This window comes from Mus musculus, chromosome 18 (assembly GCF_000001635.26).
Source record: "Mus musculus strain C57BL/6J chromosome 18, GRCm38.p6 C57BL/6J".
NCBI classification, from domain to species: Eukaryota; Metazoa; Chordata; class Mammalia; order Rodentia; family Muridae; genus Mus; species Mus musculus.
In genome coordinates, this window is record NC_000084.6 from 60,904,073 (window position 1) to 60,924,614 (window position 20,542).

Here is a 20,542-nt window from a genome sequence, read left to right on the forward strand (position 1 = left end):
AGCTGGTATTATTGCTTCTGGATGTTAGCTTGGTGTGAAGGGTTCCTGCCTCTTGCAAGGCCTCCTAATAGTTTGTGCTAATGGTCTGTCTTAAGAAAGGTAGAGAGGGCTAAGGAGATGGCTCGGTGGTTAAAAACACTCACTGCTCTTCCAGAGGTCCTGAGTTCAATTCCCAGCAGCCACATGATGGCTCACAACCATCTGTAATGGGATCCAATGCTCTCTTCTGGTGTGTCTGGTATGTCTGGTGTGTCCGGAGTACAGCTACAGTGTAGTCACATAAATAAAATAAATAAGTCTTAAAAAAGAAATAAAGAGAGAAAGAAAGGTTGGTAACATAAACAGACATGGTGTCTGAATCCTTGCCTCCCACGTGCCCAGGAAGAAGGGATACAGCTTATACTGAATGGCAGCTGTGAGCATTACCTTATAGGCAGCTGGGCCCATCGAAAACGTCAGAGGAGGAAAACAAGGGGAGCTTGGCAATGCAGATTTTTGTCCTTATAGAAATGGAATCTAAGTGTACTTACAGTATAATCTGAGTCCAGTGATGTCATCATCACAGCAGTGGAATTGTGGGAGAGCCTCTCCTACGCTAGGCACTGTGCTAAGAGCGGCACAAACCTTGCCCGTAGTCACCACACCGCAACCTTAGTTAATAGGTTTTGTTTGTTTTTACTTTATAAATTAGGAAACTTCCGGCACAGGAGTGTTTAACTTCGGTAAAATGTACACAGCCCCCAAGTAGAAGAGTGGGATTAGAATATGGGCAAGCTGGCTTTAGACAGTTAACGAGGACATTCTGTGATGTGTGGGTCTGTGCATATGGAGGTCAGAGGTCAGCATTAGACATTTGGATCACCTACTTTCTACCTGACTTTTCGACGCAAGGTCTCTCACTGAACCTGGAGCTGCTTGCCAGTTCAGCCACACTGGCTGGCCGGTGAGACCGAGTTCCTCCTGTCTCTGTCTTGCTAGCATCATGATCACATGGGTGTGCCGTAACACCAGTTTTCATTTTTAAAAACTATTTAATTTTTTTCTCTCTTTTAAGCGGGTTATTGTCTAGTAAACTCAGGTCCTCGTGTTTTATAGAGTGAACCATCTTCCCTGACTGACATTCTTCTTTACTTTTCTGAAACCATGAAGCCCTTACTTTATATCAAGGTGCTAGCTAGAGTTCCCTTGGGGACTGGGGGACTAGAGGACAGCCTGTCAACCTCTCTTTTGGGGGAGACTTCCATTTGTCTTGATAATCTCCCTCTGTTTTTCTGGGATTTTACCTTTTTCTTTGAGAGCGAGAGAAGGGGTTGGGTGGGGAAACAAATAGAAGAAAAACTTGGCTGACCATAGGGGATGGTGGCTTCCAGACATCAAAGTGGGCAGCAGAGCCCCGGATGGATGGGCTGGAAGCAGGCCTCTGTCCCCTTAGGCTTTCCTTCGGAAACTGGCAGAGGCCCTGGCGGGAACTTCTAAGAGCCAAGAGAACAAGTCTTTTCATGTGGCCTCCCTTTGAGCTGGCTTCTGGGTGGGGTTGGGGTCGGTGGGTAGAGGGTGGGGAGTGTGTGGAGAGGTGAGGCCACAGTCAGGTTGGGAAAACAGATTGGGCAGCGGCTGTGAGCACAGGGCCTCCATTGTGCAGCTGGCTCTTGCTTTCAATAACTGGCTCTGAAGAAGGTTTCATTGAATGCCAGAGAAAGGAGCCATTGAAATGCCTGGGGCTGGGACTCCATGAAGGGTTAAAGACAGGGGCTAAGTCACTGTGGCTCTGTTGCTCCTGGCTTAGGTAGATGTCCCACACAGGGTCCCTATGCACTGAGACCAGGACTCAGAGAGAAGGATGCAAAGATCAAGCTAATGGGTACCCCCATGTAAAGTAGGGAAACCCCCTTTTTTCCATGAACCACATTGTCCAAGTAATATTTAATAAGTAACAGGCCTCCAAGATGCCCTGTGGGCCTGCCTTCCGGGGACAGTGACCTATGAACAGGCCTGTCTCTTCAGGACTTCTTAAGAGTGCTCTCCTGGTGCTCCACCACTCTCTCAGTGGCACAGCCAGCATGACATTGTTAAGCCACTTTCTAATGATCATTAACTATTGTAATTCTCACTGTCCCCCCAGAGAGTGTAGGTAGACTGGTAAGAACAGCTGTCACTAAAACAGGTGACTGAGGAAACCTGGAAACTCTCTTTGGAGGGACTTTCTCCAAAAGGACTAGCTGGTTAGGAGGTCATGGTTGGGCTGTCAGGGGGCACCAGAAGTGGGGTGCGGTACCCTTATACTCAGGACCACATGCTTTGTTTCCAGCAATGGAGGACTGTGCGGACCGAGATATGTATACCTATGAAATTGAGGTACCTGTGTGGATGCTACAAAGAACAGGCAGAAGGTAGTGACATGATCTGCTGCTGAGACGGGCACACACAACGAACCTCCAGTGCCACAGTGGTGTGGCTCCTTGGTTGTCACAGAACTCTGGGAAGACTTTACTGTCTCCAGAAGTCAAGTCGGCAGGAAGGATGTCCTGGGCCTGAAAGGAGCTGGCACTCTTTACTTTAGATCAACCATTCCGGATAAAAACATTAAAAAAACAGAAAGGGGCTGAGGAGGTATCTTGGTTGGTAAAGTCCTTGCCACGTACATATGAAGGTCTGAATTGAATCCTCAGAATCCGTATTAAAAATGTGGACAGGGTGGTATACTGGTGATTTGCTAGGAGGCAGCGTCAGCAGGATCCCCGAGGCTCACTGGTCAGCCAGCCTAGTGTTTTAAAAAGACAAGGCTGATAGTGTTCTGAGGAAGGATACTCTGACCTTTGAAGACATGGACACACAGACACATAGACACACACATATATACCACATACACACAGAGACATACCCACCACATACACACAAAGACACAGAGAGACACACACACACAGACACACACAGAGAGACACTCACACTCACACATACACATACACGTACACACCATACACACACATATACACACCACACATACAACACATACATAAACACACACACACACACACACACACACACACACACACACACACACACACACACAGAGGCATTTCTTGTCTTATAAACAGTCTCTCTAGTAGGTTTTAATTAATCCGTCACTTCCTGTGTTCTGGGTGGTGACTAGGTGAAGGCCTTGGATCTGTTCTGGAGATATAGCTCTTTGCTATAGCACCACAGGCTCTCAGAATTCACCCGCCTGATTTTGTTTATTCTTGTTATTTCTCTCTAATGCGTCTCTGTGTGCCTACGTTACTATAAAATGAGCAGTCGCCTCCAGCTACCTTTATATATGTCCTCTGAGATGTGTCTGATACTCTTGGAATGGGAATAACATGATTTCCTTGTAAGAATTGTGTCTAAAGTGAGAGGCAGAAAGCTTAGAGTAAGGAAGGCTTAAGAGGCCCCCTTCCGGGCTGGTGAGATGGCTCAGTGGGTAAGAGCACCCGACTGCTCTGAGCACCCGACTGCTCTTCCAAAGGTCCCGAGTTCAAATCCCAGCAACCACATGGTGGCTCACAACCATCCGTAACGAGATCTGACTCCCTCTTCTGAAGACAGCTACAGTGTACTTACACATAATAAATAAATAAATCTTAAAAAAAAAAAGAGGCCCCCTTCCTACATAAGGGGTTGAACTCTGTGATATTTCTGACGATCAGAGGCCTGCTGTAAATCTTGCAAATCTCTGATATAGTCCAGCCTAGACAAATGCCCTTCAGTGAGATGTCAGCACACATAGTCAGTATATAGGGTCTTTGCCAAGGACTGTAACCAGAAGGATCTATTTAGCTATATATAAAATAAGATAAATTTAGTTAAAAGATGACTAAATATACATATACATATATCTACTCACATGCACAGATATATCAATGACAGAGTCACAGAATAGACTCACCCAGTTTTTCACTTTAATATCTCTGCACCCTAAAAAGCTGTCTTTGGGACAAATGACTAGAATAATGCCACTTTTAAGTTGGAGAAACCTTTCCAAGTCTTCTCGTATTGCCTTCTCTTTTGGTTCAGGAATCTCACCTCTACACAGCTGGGCATCTTACTCCTTTCTTGCTTAGATCTGGGAATGGGGAACTCACTTTTTTTTTTTTCCTGAGTCTAACTTCATGGGTGGAAGTGAAATCTGTGACAGCTAGGAAGTAACAGAGCTACACCCCTGCCATGTCTGATCTGCATGTCGTGGGAAGATGTTAAGTTTCTTGCAGTGTTTTGATGTGGATGTCTTGTGGGGGGTAAGGGATAGGAACACACGTATGCGAATGGGAAGCAGATAGTGAGATGGGGGCATCCGTGAGAGCATCATCTAGGAAGCAGCTAGGTCTGAAGGCAGCGGGATGCTCCACGTCTGGATTGATTTGGCCAGAGAGTGGCCCTGAGCTTGAGATACCTTGGTAGGTATTCTGGGTGTGTGTGTGTGTGTGTGTGTATGTGTGTGTGTGTGTATTTGTGTGTGTGTGTATGTGTGTGTGTGTATGTGTGTGTGTCTGTATTTGTGTGTGTATGTGTGTGTGTGTGTGTGTGTGTATGTGTGTGTGTGTGTGTATGTGTGTGTGTGTGTGTGTGTGCGTGTGCGTGTGCGTGTGCGTGTGTGTGTGTGTGTGTGTTGGGAGTGGGGGTGAGGTGGGGAGTGCTGATGAACTTTGTCCCAGGAAAGAGGGCAAGTACCCTGGGAAAGACACACAAGCACAAGAAGATAACTGGCTCAATGTGTAAGCCACATGACCTGGATCCACATTACACTGTTTATTTCCACCCTGTGGTTTCGGAGCCTTTGGAAATGTCTGCTCCAAATGTTCCAGCCCGGCAGCTATAATGGTATTTAAGATGGAGTCCTGGGTCTGCGTTTATTTCCCTAGAGCATTGGTGGGGACAATGACTTCTGAGGTACGCTAGGTTTCTACTCTAGGTTTGGGGGTTACCAAAAGACTGCATTCAAGTGTTGGGAAAGAAGGGCTGGGCTCCAGGAGTGCGTCTCCTGCTTCTCTTCCCAGGACATTCATCCACTGTTGACTGTCCTTTTGTTAAGGAAGCTGTCAGAGTGTTTATAAAAGAAATCCCTTCAACTGGCCTGGAATCTGCCTCCTAGTGACTCTAACCCACAAGACTCAGTTCTCAAAAGCAGGGAGCAGAACAATGGGCCATCTGCAGCTGCTGAGTGCTGACTCTGAGCAGGACACGTCACAGAGCGTGATAGTGTCTCTCGTTTGTGTGATTATCTCATTTCACAGATGGAGAAATTGACTGGGAGAACAATAACACAACTTGCCAAGGCCAGACCCCCAAATAAGTAGCAGGATTTGAACTCAGACAGTCTGACGTCAGAGCCTTGTCCTCAAAATACTGTCTGTGTACGACAGCCCCCGTGGGGTTGTGCAGCCTGGGACCCCTATCCTTTTAGGCCTCTGGGGGAGGGGCCAGACTAAAATTGCAGCCTGTTCACCTTGCCATCTCTCTTGGTGTATGAATAAGGGGAAGGTCACATTGGGCAATAGTCTGGGACAAACTTAAGAGACTGAAAAGCCCTCATCCTTGTGACCTCTAGTGACTCACCTTGTCACCCAGGACAACCTTGCTGTAGCCTCCGGAAGCACCGTTTTAGCAACGGCTCCCTGGGGAGGCTGTGCTTTTCCTGTCTGTCCTCAGCATCTTTTGCCAGAACAACAGGCTGCTTTCCCTTTTGATAAGTCTGGTCACCCTAAATATGGGGCTTGGAGCAAACGGGAGCACTGGCCCCACGCAGCCCTCATTTCCAAATGCAGATTCGGACTGTGCTGCTATTCTGATTTCCTTCCACACACAGTGGTTTTCAGTAGGAGAGGAGGGATCTTGGCAGGAGAAAGGTGCTAGGAGGGAAGACATACCTGGGAGTTTTTGTTTCTAAGACACTGGCCTTTAAGACTATGGATCCCTCGCACAGTGGTCTCACAACAAAGGGAAGTTTGGCATCGCTAATCCCTTTTGTTGGCTAGCAGTGTCCACGCTAAACATCGAAGTTCTAAGAGCAAGGTGGCTCGGCAGGTAAAGCCAAAGCTTACAGGCCTGGGTTTCACTCCCTCAAGCTGTCTTCTGATCTCCACACACAGGTCCCGGCAGTCTCAACCCCACCCATATACACACATAGAAAACTAACTAACTAAGCAAATAAATACAGATTAATAAAAAGATTGGAACTTATGCAGAGCCACATCAGTTCCCGCCCCTCCAAACCCTCAACTGCGCAAAGGTCAGTACCACTGCTTATGTCCAAAAAGACAGCCTGTGGTCACTTCAGGCTGGATGCTGACAGGGAAAATAGAAGGTTGACTGACAGAGAGAAAACCCCACTTACAGCATTCCTCAGAAACCTGTGAAATGGGTTTCCATCTGACAGGAAAAACCACTTCCGCCTCCTGGGGCAGTGAAGAATGAGGTATTGGGTTCTCTATTGGCATATACTACATGACATCGAAGCCCACACTAACCGCCAGGCTCCTGTTAACATATACCTGTGGTGCCCATCAAGGCCACTGGCTGTTCTGGGCCACAAGCCCCCTTCCTGGCTTTTCTTGCTATTCTTCCACTATGCTAACTCCTGGGCTGCTCCATGCTACAGGTTTCTCTTCTGACCCAGCAGGTTCCCTTTATAACAAGTATGGCTTCTCTCGGCCACACTGATAGCCCTGGCAGTCACCAGTGTACCTCTCCGCCTCGAACCCCAGGTAGCCTTGACGGCTTTGGGCTCCCCCCAAATGCCTCTGGCTATTCTTTTTCTACCACCTGTGAGAGAACCACTCAGCAGTTTTATATTTACAATAAACCCTTCTTTACATCCGTGGAGTCGTCCAGTTCAGTGGCTTCATGGGTCCCTCGCACTTACTGGTCAAAGTTGCCCATGGGCACTTGGTGGCTAGATCTAGTCCTCGGCTAGGTTTGCTGTGGCCCACACAGTGCTTAAATTAGTTAGAAACACTTAACAATGGGAAGAGCCGCCCCTGTATCACCATAACGTTTGACTTGAATGTCCCTGTTTATCTTCTTGGAGGGGAGTTGGCCCAGGTGGTTGCAGGAGCCCATTAACTTACTCATCCATTGCATTCATTCAAGCAACAGGGTTGAGAACAGACAGTGTTAAGCTCTTCTTAACCCTGGAGGGATCCTGTGGATATAAGATGTATACAACACTTTTGCCATCTAGACCAGCCATGCACTCTTAGCACCTTATAACCAGCTAAGAAGTGGTGTGAGGAAGGTAAGATGTGGAAGGAAGAGAAGCTGGCAGAGTCAGGAGGAAGCTGCCGTTCCAGCAGTCCATTGGCTCTGTGATTTAGCAGAGCTAGTTCCTGGTCATCCCAGGACCTTGGTCTCTCCATCTCTAGAAATGACCCAGTTGGCTCGGAAAATGAACTGGACTTTTCTAGGGCTGGCATTCATATACTAAGACTCCATGATCTAGGAATGCCTGGCCGAACTATTCCGGAATTGTTCCACTGAATTCCAAGCAATCCCCCTCCCTTCTCTGGAGTCCGGGCCAGGAGCAGGCCTTAGAACTAGCGGCCACAGCGGGTCTGGGCTGCCTGCCCGGGGGCGGGACCTTTTTCGGGCGTCCCACCCCTCCACCTGGGTTCTCAGCCCGGCAGATGTTACAACTTTTTCTCCCGCTCTTGGGCTGTGTCCCTTCCCAGACCCGCCCAGCCCGTGTCTCCCTCCCCTTCCCCCTGTGGGGTCCTGCCCACCTCCCAGCCTGGAGCACTGCTTTGCGGGGATACCGGGCGGGGTCAGAAGCTCAGCTAGGGGAATTGGGGGTCGGGGGAGGGAGGAGAAATGGAAAGCAGAAGCGAGAGAAATTAAGAGGCGGGAGGGATCGGGGTAAAAGGGAAGCGGAGAGTCCGGGGATGGTGGAGAGCACTTTTGGGAAGCCTCCACTCCACGACTCAGGCTGGCCCGTCAGAGCTGGGGGAGAGGGCTGCGGGAGGAGGCTCGGCGGGAGCCTGACCTTCCGGGAGCGCCCTGCTGCCTGTCCGAGGGTCCTGGACCAGAGCCCCGAGGGCTCTGACTGCATCCAGGCGGGCGGGAGAGCAGGCGTTGCGCCCCTAGCGCGGCAGGCTCTGAGGTCCTGGGAACCCCGCTCGCCCAGACCGGCGTCGCAATGCATGCTCTCTCAGGATTCTCCCTGGTCAGCCTACTCAGCTTGGGCTACCTGTCCTGGGATTGGGCTAAGCCCGGCCTTGTGGCTGATGGGCCTGCCGAGGCTGGCGATCAGCCTTCGGTGGCTCCACCGCAGCCTCCACACATTATCTTCATCCTCACCGACGACCAAGGGTACCACGACGTGGGATACCATGGCTCGGATATCGAGACCCCAACGCTGGACCGGCTAGCAGCTGAGGGCGTCAAACTGGAGAATTATTACATCCAGCCCATATGTACACCTTCGAGGAGTCAACTCCTCACCGGCAGGTAGGCATGGCCCATTCCCGAGGGACTGGGTGTCCAAACCCCCAGCACACCCAGTTGGTAGGTTGCAAACCCCGCAGAATAGCTCTGTGCACGGACCTGAGAAACACGTGTTACGAGCCAGCTTTGCCTGCAACATCTGTTAGCTCATCCATAAGTCCCTTGCCCTTTTTGGACCTCTGTTTCCCCAACTCTCATAGTTCAAGGCTTCTGATTATCTTCGAGACCTTCTCTGTGGTCCACAGTTGGTTCCTTTGTTTAATCAGAAGAATCTTTGACTCTTATTTTGAATTCTGTGCATATTGACAGATATGGAGTCAGTTCAAAAGTCACTTGACTCTCAGTTTCCTGGTCCATAAAAATGGACTGAGGGAGAGTTTCTATCCTGAGGAGGAATAGTGAAAGGTGGAGGAATTAGGTGTAACTTGCCAGGCATTCAATAAATGACAGTCTCTGTCTGTATTACTGGAGAGATTTGGGTCCTGTGCCGTTGATGGCACCATTGGGAGAAGACCAAGGAACTGGTAAGATGCAGAGACCTGTAGCCTGAGGCTGGTTGCTTCCCTTTTCCAAGTCTCCAAGTTTTCTCATCTGAAGAATCCCCCCAAATTGTGTGAAGAGAAGGGAGGGCTGGGGATTACCAGAGAAAAGATGCTGGGAAACCAAAGGGGGTTGTGGCAGGCAAACTCCCTTTGCTTAGGAGACAATCCCTGGGTTGGGCTGAAGCTAATCCTCTTTGGAAGGAGGCCATCGCCTGCTTTGGGATCACTAGCGAGATCTCGGGACCATGGGCCACCTCTCTCCGTTTCCTGGGTGGGACAATGAGGCATGGAATTAAGGAGAGGCCAGCTTGATGTTTCTGCCCAACTTCAAAGTCTTGTGAAAGAGAGGGTTATGAAGTCAGACCCTGGACTGGTGGCTTGGAGCTCGAAACCAAACTGTGGTGTCCTTTTCTCTTTCCACCTGCATTCCGTCTGCCTTTTAGATCCAGGGATCGTGAAGAAGAGCAGGGAGAGGGAGACAGGTGGGAGGTTTGTGTTGCAGAGGTGGCTCAGTAGTGGCAGCAGACCTTGGCATGGGACAGCGAAGAGGCAGGACAATCTGCATTTCGAGTTTCCCAGTTGATGTTTCTCTCCCCAGGTCGACGTGACATTGGTTAACTGCCGAGTGGACAGTTAGTGCAGCACTCCAGGCTCTTACTGGTGAAGTTAGTGGAGCATTACAGAGCCAGCCGTGTCTGCCCTCCACCCTCGGCAGCTACCTCTGTCTCACGGATGCTCGCTCCACGGCTTGGTAGCTTGGTGGCATTTGCTTATGCAGCCAGTCCTGTTTGGTGTAGCTGGGAAGAGCCAAAGTGTCTTATGTTACTCACTGACAAATGGACTTTGGCAAGGCTTAGCGGGCCCACCCACATTACAGAATCAGTGTTTCAGAGGCACCCCACCCTTATGTGGAGACACTCAGCTGGGATACTGGGCCCCTAGGATGCTTCTCCTGTCACTTCCAATCATCTCTCAGCTTGCCCTGGGTCCAAAACAGTTCTACTGTTGGCCAGCTGTCTGGCTTTGGGTCCCACTGCTACACTTTGGGGGCTTCAGTTTCAATATTTGTAGAATGGAGTTGATGATAATGTTTCATACGTATTTTACAAGAGAGGTTTAGGTTGGTGAAATGTCTCAGCAGGTACAAGTACTTCCAGTGTAGGCCTGGTTACTGAGCTCAGTTCCTGGAACCCACTATGGACAGAGCTGACTCCAGAAAGCGGCCCTCTGACTGACTGTGTATGCCTTGGCGTGAGTAGGCCCAAACTCATCCACTCGTAAGACATGCGCGCGCACACACACATTATTAATAATAGCTAATAAATAAATAAATAAATAAATAAATAAATAAATAAAATTAAAAAACAAAACAAAACAAAAAAGAGGCCTGGTAGTGCAGGCAGGTCTGTAATCCCTGTAAACTATTTAGGAAGCTGATACAGTGCTGGCTTGGGCTTGCTTGAGTTCGTTCAGGATGAGCTTGGTCAACTTGAAGTTCTGTGTCAAGATAAAAAGTAAAAAAAAAAAATGCTGGGGGCATAATATAACTAGGTGGTAGAGTGCTTCTAGAGCATGCTCAAGGCTGGAAGTTCAAAACAAATTCACACACACTCACACATATACACACACACTCACACACATTCACACACACACACACACTCTCACACACACTAACACACACACACACACACACACACACACACACTCATGGGGTACAGGGAGAATTGAATGAGCTAATGCTTAAATGTGGCTCGAAGTCTTAAGAATGGCCTTAAGATAAGGAAGCAGTCTGGTGTCAAATACCAGGCTAACTCAGCTGCCTAAGGGAAAGGACAGGTGTGAAATTCTAACTCCCCTGTGACATCCCAGGTGGCTTTACTTGCAACTCTTAAAGACATCTCAAACAGATCACGTGGGTCATGCAGATCTCAGCAGCAAAAGATGTGGTACAAATATATAAAGGAAGCTCAGGAACTGGCAAGGCATTGACTGCTGCATAGGCCTGGGGGGATGGGGCGGAGGGCTTGAGGGCTTGAGCTCACAGCAGGTGGGGAATGTGGGGTGGGGGCCGCTGGTCTGATAAAGCCCAGGAGCAGGGCACCTCTCAGGGATTTCCCGTTCCAGCCAGCTCACTCACACCTGCAAACGTCAACCAGCCCCATATGGGAGGAGGTGGGCAGTCTACTTTTGAAAACACTGCTGCTTGGACTGTTTGGTTTCATGTTCAAGTCTCAGAGCTGCCCTTGACTGCTGAGTGACCTTGAGCAAAGCCCCTCTGCCCTCTGCCCTCTGTTGATGTTTTTTTTTTTTTTCTTTTTAAAGTAGATGAAAAAATCTAAAAGAGGATTTGGGTCACTTCTGGCTTCCAAACCCTCTGAATTCATTCATTCGTTCGTCGATTCATTTGTTAGTTTGTTCACTCTATTAGTAACTGAGGGAGCTTTAAATACCACTGAGGTGTGAGGAATACAAAGACAATCCCATTCTATTATCACCGGGCTCAAGAAGACAGTTGTAATCCTAGGGCCAAGTCGACCATGAAGGTATGCACCAAGTCGACCATGAAGGTATGCACCAAGTCCCTGCTGCAGGGAAGAGGACCCAGAAACAATGTAACTCACTCTCTGGGTGAGCTATGAGAGACTATATTGGGGTGGGCTTCCAAGGAGTGGGAGTTTGCCTGGGAGACGAGACTTGGTGTACCCAGGTTCTGTGCTAAGTTTACAGCTTAGAGCTCAAGGACTCACTCAGGTCTGGAGCCTGCCTGTGCTGGGATGCAGAACCCACTCTTCCTACTAGCCATGTGAGTCACCACCAAGCTCATACGGTTCCTTATTTGGGAGGCAGGAATAATAACATGCACTTCCTAGTTTGCAGTGAGGATTTGAGCCAATTCAAAGGGAGCGTGATGCCGAACATACAGCAAGAGCTTGGTGTTAGCTCTTACTGATGTCGTGCCCAAGCCTGCCTCCACTCTTCATGCACCAGCTTCCTGGCTATCTGGTCCTGGGCAGTGAACGTAACTGTTCTGAGTTATTGCATCTCATCAATAAGTTGGCATACATACCTGCCTTGGCTGATGTGCCGGTTTGAGATAAAGTAGTGTAGGTGCTTAGACCTTTGGTGGTATCTGTTGCTTTCGTTCCTGTTCAGGCAGGTGGCATAGGACCAGCATTCATCTCAGGGTGCAACTAGGGGTTGCTGATTGGGAACAGTGGTTTGGATGTAGCTCACCTTTGTTTCCCATATATCAATCTCTCACCCACAGGTACCAGATCCATACAGGATTGCAGCACTCCATTATCCGCCCACGGCAGCCCAACTGTCTGCCCCTGGACCAGGTGACGCTGCCCCAGAAGCTACAGGAGGCAGGCTACTCCACCCACATGGTGGGCAAGTGGCATCTGGGCTTCTACCGGAAGGAGTGCTTGCCTACCCGCCGGGGCTTCGACACCTTCCTGGGTTCCCTCACAGGCAATGTGGATTACTACACCTACGACAACTGTGATGGCCCAGGGGTTTGTGGGTTTGACCTGCACGAGGGTGAGAGCGTGGCCTGGGGGCTCAGCGGCCAGTACTCCACTATGCTCTACGCTCAGCGTGCAAGCCACATCCTGGCCAGCCACAATCCCCAGAATCCCCTCTTTCTCTATGTGGCCTTCCAGGCAGTACACACGCCCCTACAGTCACCTCGAGAATACCTATACCGCTACCGCACGATGGGCAACGTAGCACGGCGCAAGTACGCAGCCATGGTGACCTGCATGGACGAGGCTGTGCGTAACATCACCTGGGCCCTCAAGCGCTATGGTTTCTATAACAACAGTGTCATTATCTTCTCCAGTGACAATGGTGGCCAGACCTTCTCAGGGGGTAGCAACTGGCCCCTTCGAGGACGCAAGGGTACTTACTGGGAAGGTGGTGTGAGGGGCCTGGGTTTTGTCCACAGCCCACTGCTCAAGAAAAAGAGACGGACCAGTCGGGCCCTGGTCCATATCACAGACTGGTACCCAACACTGGTGGGTCTGGCAGGCGGTACTACATCAGCAGCTGATGGGCTGGATGGCTATGATGTATGGCCAGCCATTAGTGAGGGCCGGGCCTCACCACGCACAGAGATCCTACACAACATCGACCCCCTCTACAACCATGCCCGGCATGGATCCTTGGAGGGTGGCTTTGGGATCTGGAATACAGCAGTGCAGGCTGCTATCCGAGTTGGGGAGTGGAAGCTGCTCACTGGAGACCCAGGCTATGGTGACTGGATTCCACCTCAGACACTGGCCTCCTTCCCTGGCAGCTGGTGGAACCTGGAGCGGATGGCCAGCATCCGCCAGGCTGTGTGGCTCTTTAACATCAGTGCTGACCCTTACGAACGAGAGGACCTGGCTGGCCAGCGACCCGATGTAGTCCGCACCCTTCTGGCTCGCCTGGCTGATTATAACCGTACTGCCATCCCCGTGCGTTACCCAGCTGCGAACCCTCGGGCCCATCCTGACTTTAATGGGGGTGCTTGGGGGCCCTGGGCCAGTGAGGAGGAGGAAGAGGAGGAGGAGGAAGAGGAGGAAGGCAGAGCTAGAAGTTTCTCCCGGGGTCGCCGCAAGAAGAAATGCAAGATTTGCAAGCTTCGATCTTTTTTCCGTAAACTCAATACCAGGCTGATGTCCCACCGGATCTGATGGCTTAGGGTGGCAGGGAATCTCAGTTCCCCTCAGACACTCTCCCTTTGCTGGTTCTCAGGGAGGAGGCAAGGTCAAGTCTTCATCTGTAGGCACGTGGAGGGAGGGCACAGAAGCCCTCAGCTGAATAGGGTGGGACTTGGGGAAGGGCAGCAACCAGGCTGGGTTGCCTGGGTCACAATCCTGCCTCTTTCCTGATGAGTTTCCTTTTTGCCCTCAGGTTACCTATAGCAGCATTCTGCCTCAATCTCACCCCTAAGATGAGCTCTGGTGACTTTAGGACTCCAGTGTACACATGTGTCTGGGGCCATGGCAGGGTTTCTTGCTGACCTTGTCACCTTCCAGACAACTTGAGTCCATGACCCTCTTTCCAGCTCTCTGTGGTGCTCTTGGATATCAGCTGGAGTATGGCCAGCTGGCTGCTGCTCTGTTGAACAACTCAATGAGAGAACGGACAGGGTAGGCTCTGAGAAATCTTTACGTTCCTGGAGCCTCATGACTTGGGAGCCTAGTGGAATTCTTCTCTTTTGGTCCCCAACATCTGGGGGGAGGGGGAACTGGCTGAGCCTGAGCCACTGTATAGTGAGGGTGGGGGAAGCAGCTGTGAAAGGAGCCTTTGATTTGGTCTTGAACACAGTTCTTCCCCACAGGGCCTTGATTTCCCTACTTGCAAAGGAGTAGGGAAATATGAGCCTTGGCTCTGCCTACCTCACGTTGCTGGTGCTGTAGAAAACTGGCCAGGCTGATGGTTGTGGAGGAGCCTGTGAACTTGATTAAAGTGCCATTATCCAGAGGCAAGAGATGCTGGTCTGTGTGTGTTTGAGTGTGTGTGTGTGTGTGTGTGTGTGTGTGTGTGTGTGTGTGTGTGTGTGTGTGTGTCTTGGAGACCTGTGTGAGCTCGATGCTAGCAGAGGGGACAGAAGGTAGGTGGGAAGGAAGGAAGGAATGAAGGAAGGAAAGAAGGAAGGTTGAAAGGAAGAAAGGAAGGAAGGAAGGAAGGAAGGAAGGAAGGAAGGAAGGAAGGAAGGTCCTGCCACAGGCTTACCATGTAGCTGCAGGCAAACCCCTGACCCTCTCTGGGCCTAAGTGTTTCTCTACACACAATGGATGATTCAAGAGTCCTTACTTTTGGTGGTTACAGGCACCCCTGTGCACATTTGCATCTGGGGTGGGGGGGACACAGGCTTGGTAGTGTTGAGGAGGGGGGTGGTTGTAGAGCCTGCTAGCTGCATAGCGCTGCTCTCTCCGCACACTGCGTTCTGCATATCTCCCTTCAGGTCCCAGTCGGCGCAGTGTGTGTAGGCGAAGGCCCTGCTGTGAATTTTGAAAATAGTTATTTTTGTCACTGGCAAAGGAGGCCCTGTTAGGACTCGTCAGCTTGTGGATGAGCGGGATGGGTGGAGTGGGGTGGGTGCGGTGCCGCCGTGGGGGGTTACCGCTGCTTGCAGGGCTGCATCGCCCAGGCAGTGACTGAATCCTGCATGAGGGCCTGGCCTAGGCTGTGGGGAGGAGATGACCACTGCGTCCTAGATCTTTCCTTAGCCCTGTGCTTCCTTTCTTCCTTTTTTCCTTAAGATTTATTTCTAATGATGCGTAGGTTGTGTATTTGTGTGTGGGTATGTGCACTTGAATAAAGGACCCACAGAGGCTATAGACATCAGATCCTCCTAGAGCTGGGGTTACAGAGGGCGTGAGTTGTCCAACATGGGCACCGGAAAATAAACTTATGTGCTCTACACGACCGAGCTGTCTCTCCAACACCAGCCCCCTTCTTTTGACTTTTCTCATCTCCCTCACTTGTATGTTTTCCCTTCCTCGATAATGCTGATACCCAGATGGTAGGCACGGCCCAGGATAGGCAGGGGTCTCTGCGCTCCAGTGGCTGTAGTGGTTTTCCTGCCTGCTCTGAAGAAGACACTGGCTAAGGTGGTGTCTTAGCCTACTGTATCCTAGAGGTGGGTTATTCATAGTCTGCCCACTGCCCAACACACTCTAGGCCTGCTGGGGCCTACTCTAACTCTGCTTGCTGGCTTGCCACCCTGGCACACAGTGTAGGCTTCCCTGTAGAGCCAGGCTTTAGAAAACTGTATGAGTACTTCTCTGAGAACTGCTGGAGGGGCCCTGCCTGCCAGGACTTTTCAACTTCCAGCCCTGTCATCTATATCACTTCTGAGGACCCCGTGTGGGGGTCACGAGAACAAGACCATATGTAGTGCTTTCTGTTCTCCCTTGGGTCCCAGGCTCTGAATCAATCTGGTCCCAAGATATAAGGGATGATTGGTGCTGAGGCTGGTGTCTGTTTCTGAAGTTTTGAAGACAAGGGTTGGCTCAAGCCTCCCTGTGTTCAGTCCTCCACTCAATGCAGAACTCAGTGAACTCAGAATTCTCAGCCCAGATGCCAGCATAGCCCAGCATAGCCCAGCATAGCCCAGGAGCTACTGGAGCATCAGTTTGAAACCAGGTCCGCAGGAACTAGTGGGCAACAGTGTGTGAGGCCAGTGGTCTTTGGGGTATTGTATTGAATTGAGAGGTCCTGCTTAGCAGTCAGCATGCCCACAACCTGTTCTCTACGGTGGTCCGGATTCCCCTCAGCAAGCACACCTGAATCTTTACTACATCCCAGTTCCTGGTTGGCTCCTGACTTCGGGTTACTATGGCTGTGATGAAACACTACGACTAAAAGCAATGTGGGGAAGAAAGTTAATTTTTTTACTCGACCTTCCATAGACAGGGTTCATCACTAAAAGCAGAGGGCAGAGGAAAAGATAGCTCAGCGGTTAAGAGTGCTGTCTACTCAACAAAGAGGTCTTGAGTTCAATTCCCAGCAACCACATGGTGGCTCACAACTGTCTATCCTGGGATCTGATGCCCTTTTCTGGCATACAGGTATACATACAGATAGAGGACTCATATACATAAAATAAATAAATAAATCTTTAAAAGCAACAAGGGCAGAAATTCAAGCAGGGCAGGGACCCAGAGGCCAAAGCTGACGCAGAGGCCATGGAGGGGTGTTGCTTACTGGCTTGCTCCTCATGGCTTGCTCAGCCTGTTTTCTTATAGAACCCACAACCACCAGGCCAGAGATGGGACCACCCACAAAGGGCAGAGCCTTTCCCTATCAATCACTAATGGGAAAACATCCTGCAGTCGGATCTTATGAAGACATTTTCTCAGCTGAGCTTCCCTCCTATCAGATAACTCTAGCTTGTGTCAAGGTGACTTAAAACTAGCCAGCACAGCACCTTATGCTCACATCACCTGGGTCCCTTTGGAGAGGACATAGTTAAAGGGAGCCCAGAGGCAGTCCCTAGGCCACAGGTCTTCATTGCCCCTCTCTGGGACGGATTAGACAGGCTGCAGACCTGTTAGCTGGAAGAGTTAGATTCAGGCAAGAGCTTGAATCTTTACCTGATCCTGGCTATGGAGTCCTGGCCTCTAATGATCAGCTCCCTAACAACCCAATGGAGCCATATACCTGCCTGGGCCATGGCTGTGTCTCCTCTTCTTTCAGACACTCCTGGCTTGCCTAGGACACAGGCTAGCATCCTGTCAATGCCAGGAAGGGGCACAGCAGGGAAAGAGCAATGCTGTTGGCCTGACTGCCACCAACTGGTGTACCTGTTAGAGGGCAACCTCTATTCTCTGCACCTTGGTTCCTAGCTCTAAGGGATATGTGGCCCCTAAAGGTCTTCATAGCTTGATATGGGAGGCAGGGGGGCTAAGAACAGCGCAAGAGTGGTGAGCTTGCACAGACCCGGATTTGATCTCTGGGTGAGTGAGGAGGAAATGAGATGGGGGTGGGGGAAGCCCTATTTCTAGCTGTCTTAGCATAGGAACTGAACCTCCTTCTGCAGGGCCTGTGTCACTGCCCCTTTCCCCCAGGGAGGGCCCCTGCACGGGGCACCTCAGGGCACAGCCCTTTTTCCCTCCCTCCTCTCTTAGACCTGGAATTACTCAACATCCTGCCCTGACTCAGTTGCTCTCCCCTCAGACCCTCACAGTCTTCCTTCTCTTCTGGCCCACTTTTGGCTGAGCCTGCCCCCAACTTTTTCTGCCCTTAGTGGGACAGGCCCCATGGGGACCATTCAGATGGCACTTTTTTCCCCCCCTGGGGTGGTTTTCTGTGGTGGTGCCCTATTCAGGCAACTGCAAGACCCTGTGGCATTTAGCATATGCATGAGAGCACATGAAGAAGCTAGCTATCCCTGTGTGCTGAGGATTGTAATCCTCTCTCATCCTTCCCTTGTCTCCTGGAACCCAGCCCAGCCTCCTGTCCCTCCCGTTGACACGAGCCAATGCTGGCTCAGCAAACTCCAGGGCTCCCACCCCTGGCCATCAGCCCTTGGCACACAGGCTTGTGCTTGAGTACTGCACACGTGTTGCAGCTGGGGTACACGTGCTGGACTGTTATGCCTACTGTGGCCCCGGGGGTGTGTGGGAAGTCTGGCAGAACCAATCCCTCCATCCCCCGATGCAATCATCAGCTTATTCTCTCACGGCCACTCGGGCATGCTTGACTCCTTGATGCCCGCCGCCACTAGGCACAGCTGCCAGCTTTGTGGGCACAGAGGATGTGGCGAATTAGTGGTCATGCCTCCTCAGTGGAATGGCAATTGCACTCAGCATGCAGGTGTCTACCAAAGGCAGTCCCTACATCCCCGATGTACTCTCGAGACCCATCTAAGGACTAGATCTAGTCTCTAGAAGGTCCCATGCAGATGTAAGACAGCCCTCCACAGGGAGATTCTTCCAGCTAGTTCTCTATTATCAGATGGGTCTAAGATCCTAGGACCTGCCTATCCCTTAGCCCTGCATTCAGCGAGAGAAGGGGTAAAGATGTGAGGATGCCAGGGAGGAAGGAAAAGGGCACAAGGAAGAAAGAAAGGGAAGGAAGCTGGAAGCATGGAAGGACAAAGATGGTGACCACAGTAGAATTAGGATCCCATGGTTCCTGTCAGTGGCAGGCAGCTATCAGGCTGTCTGTGCCTCCCTGAGCCCCTGGGGCATCTTCTAAATGCTTTGCTGGCCTCTGAGCCAAGCACTGCATACCATCCCGTGGGGAGTGACAGGCCAGCACTGGTCAACGAGGATGATGGCTACTTTTGTTCACAGGGTAACATCTCCATGGTTACAGCCTTTGCACATTCCTCTTAGTACTTTACCAATCTCAAAGCAGTTGCCAAGCCCTTGGGCCCTAATAAGTGAGGGTCCCAGTGCCCTCTTTTTAAAATTCCTTGCCATTTGTTTTGCAGAATTTACTGCAAATAAAGCCAACCCCAGGCAATGTCTAAACCATGAGTTAACCCCCCAGCAAGGTCTCAGAGAACTGTGCCCCAGAGAGCTGCCAAGGTTCAGGGAGGAGTATGAGGAGACAGGATTTCTAGTTCCTTAATAATTCCTTCTGTCTCAGCCACTGTGTTCATCTTGTTTCAGCCACAAAACTACCTTTATTGGTAAGGAACATTATTTACCCAGTTTCACACTTGAAGAGGTCCAGAGACGTTAACACATCGATTCAAAAGCACAGCCTGTAAGTCACATAGCCACTGTTAGCTGATCGACACTATTTCCCCTGGGCAATGGCTGGGTGATTCCAGGGATCCCCTTGGGAACAGGCTAGAGCACTGGCTCTCAACCTGTGCGGGTCGTGACCTCCTTGAGGGGTAGGGGTGAGGGCAGTGTCAAACAACCCTTTTACAGGAGTCGTTTAAGACCGTTGGAAAAAAAACCAGATATTTGCATTATTTTTCGTAACAGAAGCAAGATTATAGTTATGGAGTAGTGACAAAAATTATGTTACAGTTGGAGGTCAGCACAGCATGAGGAACTGTATTTAAGGGTTGCGGCATTAGGAAGGTTGAGAATCACTGGCCTAGCGGATCTGAATCAGGAACACGGACGTACAGCTCTGCGCCACTCCTGCCTTCCTCTGGTGCCTCTAGCCTTGCCCATGGTGTTCTGGGCCTGCCTGCTACCCACCAGCTGTGCGGCCCTGTGAGCACAGGCCTTTCTGCTCCGCTCTGAATTGCCACGTTGGCGGCAGAAGCGGGAAGCGTATTGTGCACAGAAACAAAACGGAGTGGTTTTTTTTTCCTTTTTCTGAAGGTGGTAATGGTGCAATTAGTGGCGAAGCCATCACCCCCTCCTCCCCGGCTCGCCTCCCTCCTTCCTCTCCACCTCCCTTCTCTTTCTTTCCTGAGAAAAAAAGTGGCTGAGTTGAAAAGATCTCCCGTCAATCTTTCTGTAACGGACTCAGGAAGAGGGATAGAGGGCCCCCTAATGTTTCCAGGGTCCTCGAGCCTCAGTTGGGTCAGGCACTTGTTGGTGCTGGAGAATATTCAAAGGTACCACTATGTTCCCCACAAGGGAGTTGAGCAATGGATTCTGAGGAGCAAGTTTGAAACAGAGAATTTGCGTTCCCAGGTCTTGTGATCTGCCCCTTGTTCACTGGGGGACAAATGCTGGCATGAGACCCTGAGACCTCTGCTCAGCCACCTTTCTCTCTCTCTCTCTCTCTCTTTCTCTCTCTCTCTCTCTCTCTCTCTGTCCTTAATGGAGGTGTGTGTGTGTTCAAGACCAAGCTGCAGTGTTGGAGTGCTTGTGGGCTCATTTTAAAACTTCCATGTTTTGCCTTCTAGAAACTGAAACATAAGAACCCCATTATGGCCTTAGGTCACTTCATCTCCATGGGGTTCTTCTTCTGATTTTCTAGAAAATGAGATGGGGGTGCAGAGAGCTTCCTCAGTGACCTGCCCAGGGTCACATCAGAAATGTCAGAGCTAGAACTTGAACTCAGATTACTAATCTTAAATTCCATGCCTTGGGGGCATGCAAGTACGATAT

General features: G+C 50.5%; 1 protein-coding gene across 2 annotated transcripts, besides 1 other annotated feature; it reads left to right on the top strand.

Annotated features, from left to right (window-relative positions):
- Positions 477-3,149: an enhancer, noted in NCBI's record as "VISTA enhancer mm879". NCBI's record gives its function as "enhancer in: dorsal root ganglion[7/13] | limb[5/13] | branchial arch[7/13] | trigeminal V (ganglion, cranial)[9/13] | cranial nerve[7/13]" and the evidence as "EXISTENCE:transgenic organism evidence [ECO:0001131][PMID:17130149]".
- On the top strand, positions 7,919-15,434 carry Arsi (arylsulfatase i). 2 transcript variants are annotated; one of them, NM_001038499.2, is made up of 2 exons: positions 7,919-8,478; positions 12,286-14,489. In NM_001038499.2, exons 1-2 carry the CDS (start codon positions 8,168-8,170, stop codon positions 13,694-13,696), a joined length of 1,722 nt encoding a protein of 573 aa, NP_001033588.1. In that variant the 5' UTR covers positions 7,919-8,167; the 3' UTR covers positions 13,697-14,489. The 2 variants fall into 2 exon arrangements, with proteins under 2 accessions (NP_001033588.1, XP_011245276.1); XM_011246974.3 differs by lacking the exon at positions 7,919-8,478 and adding an exon at positions 11,344-11,820 and having other exon boundaries at positions 12,286-15,434.
- The last annotated feature ends 5,108 nt before the right edge of the window (positions 15,435-20,542 follow it).

What these genes read in the sequence shown, in the direction of transcription:
- Arsi (NM_001038499.2), top strand. Translation starts at nt 8,168, where the DNA reads ATGCATGCTCTCTCAGGATTCTCCCTGGTCAGCCTACTCAGCTTGGGC. An exon ending in AGTCAACTCCTCACCGGCAG is followed by an intron (nt 8,479 to 12,285) that starts GTAGGCATGGCC and finishes TCTCACCCACAG; the next exon opens with GTACCAGATCCATACAGGAT.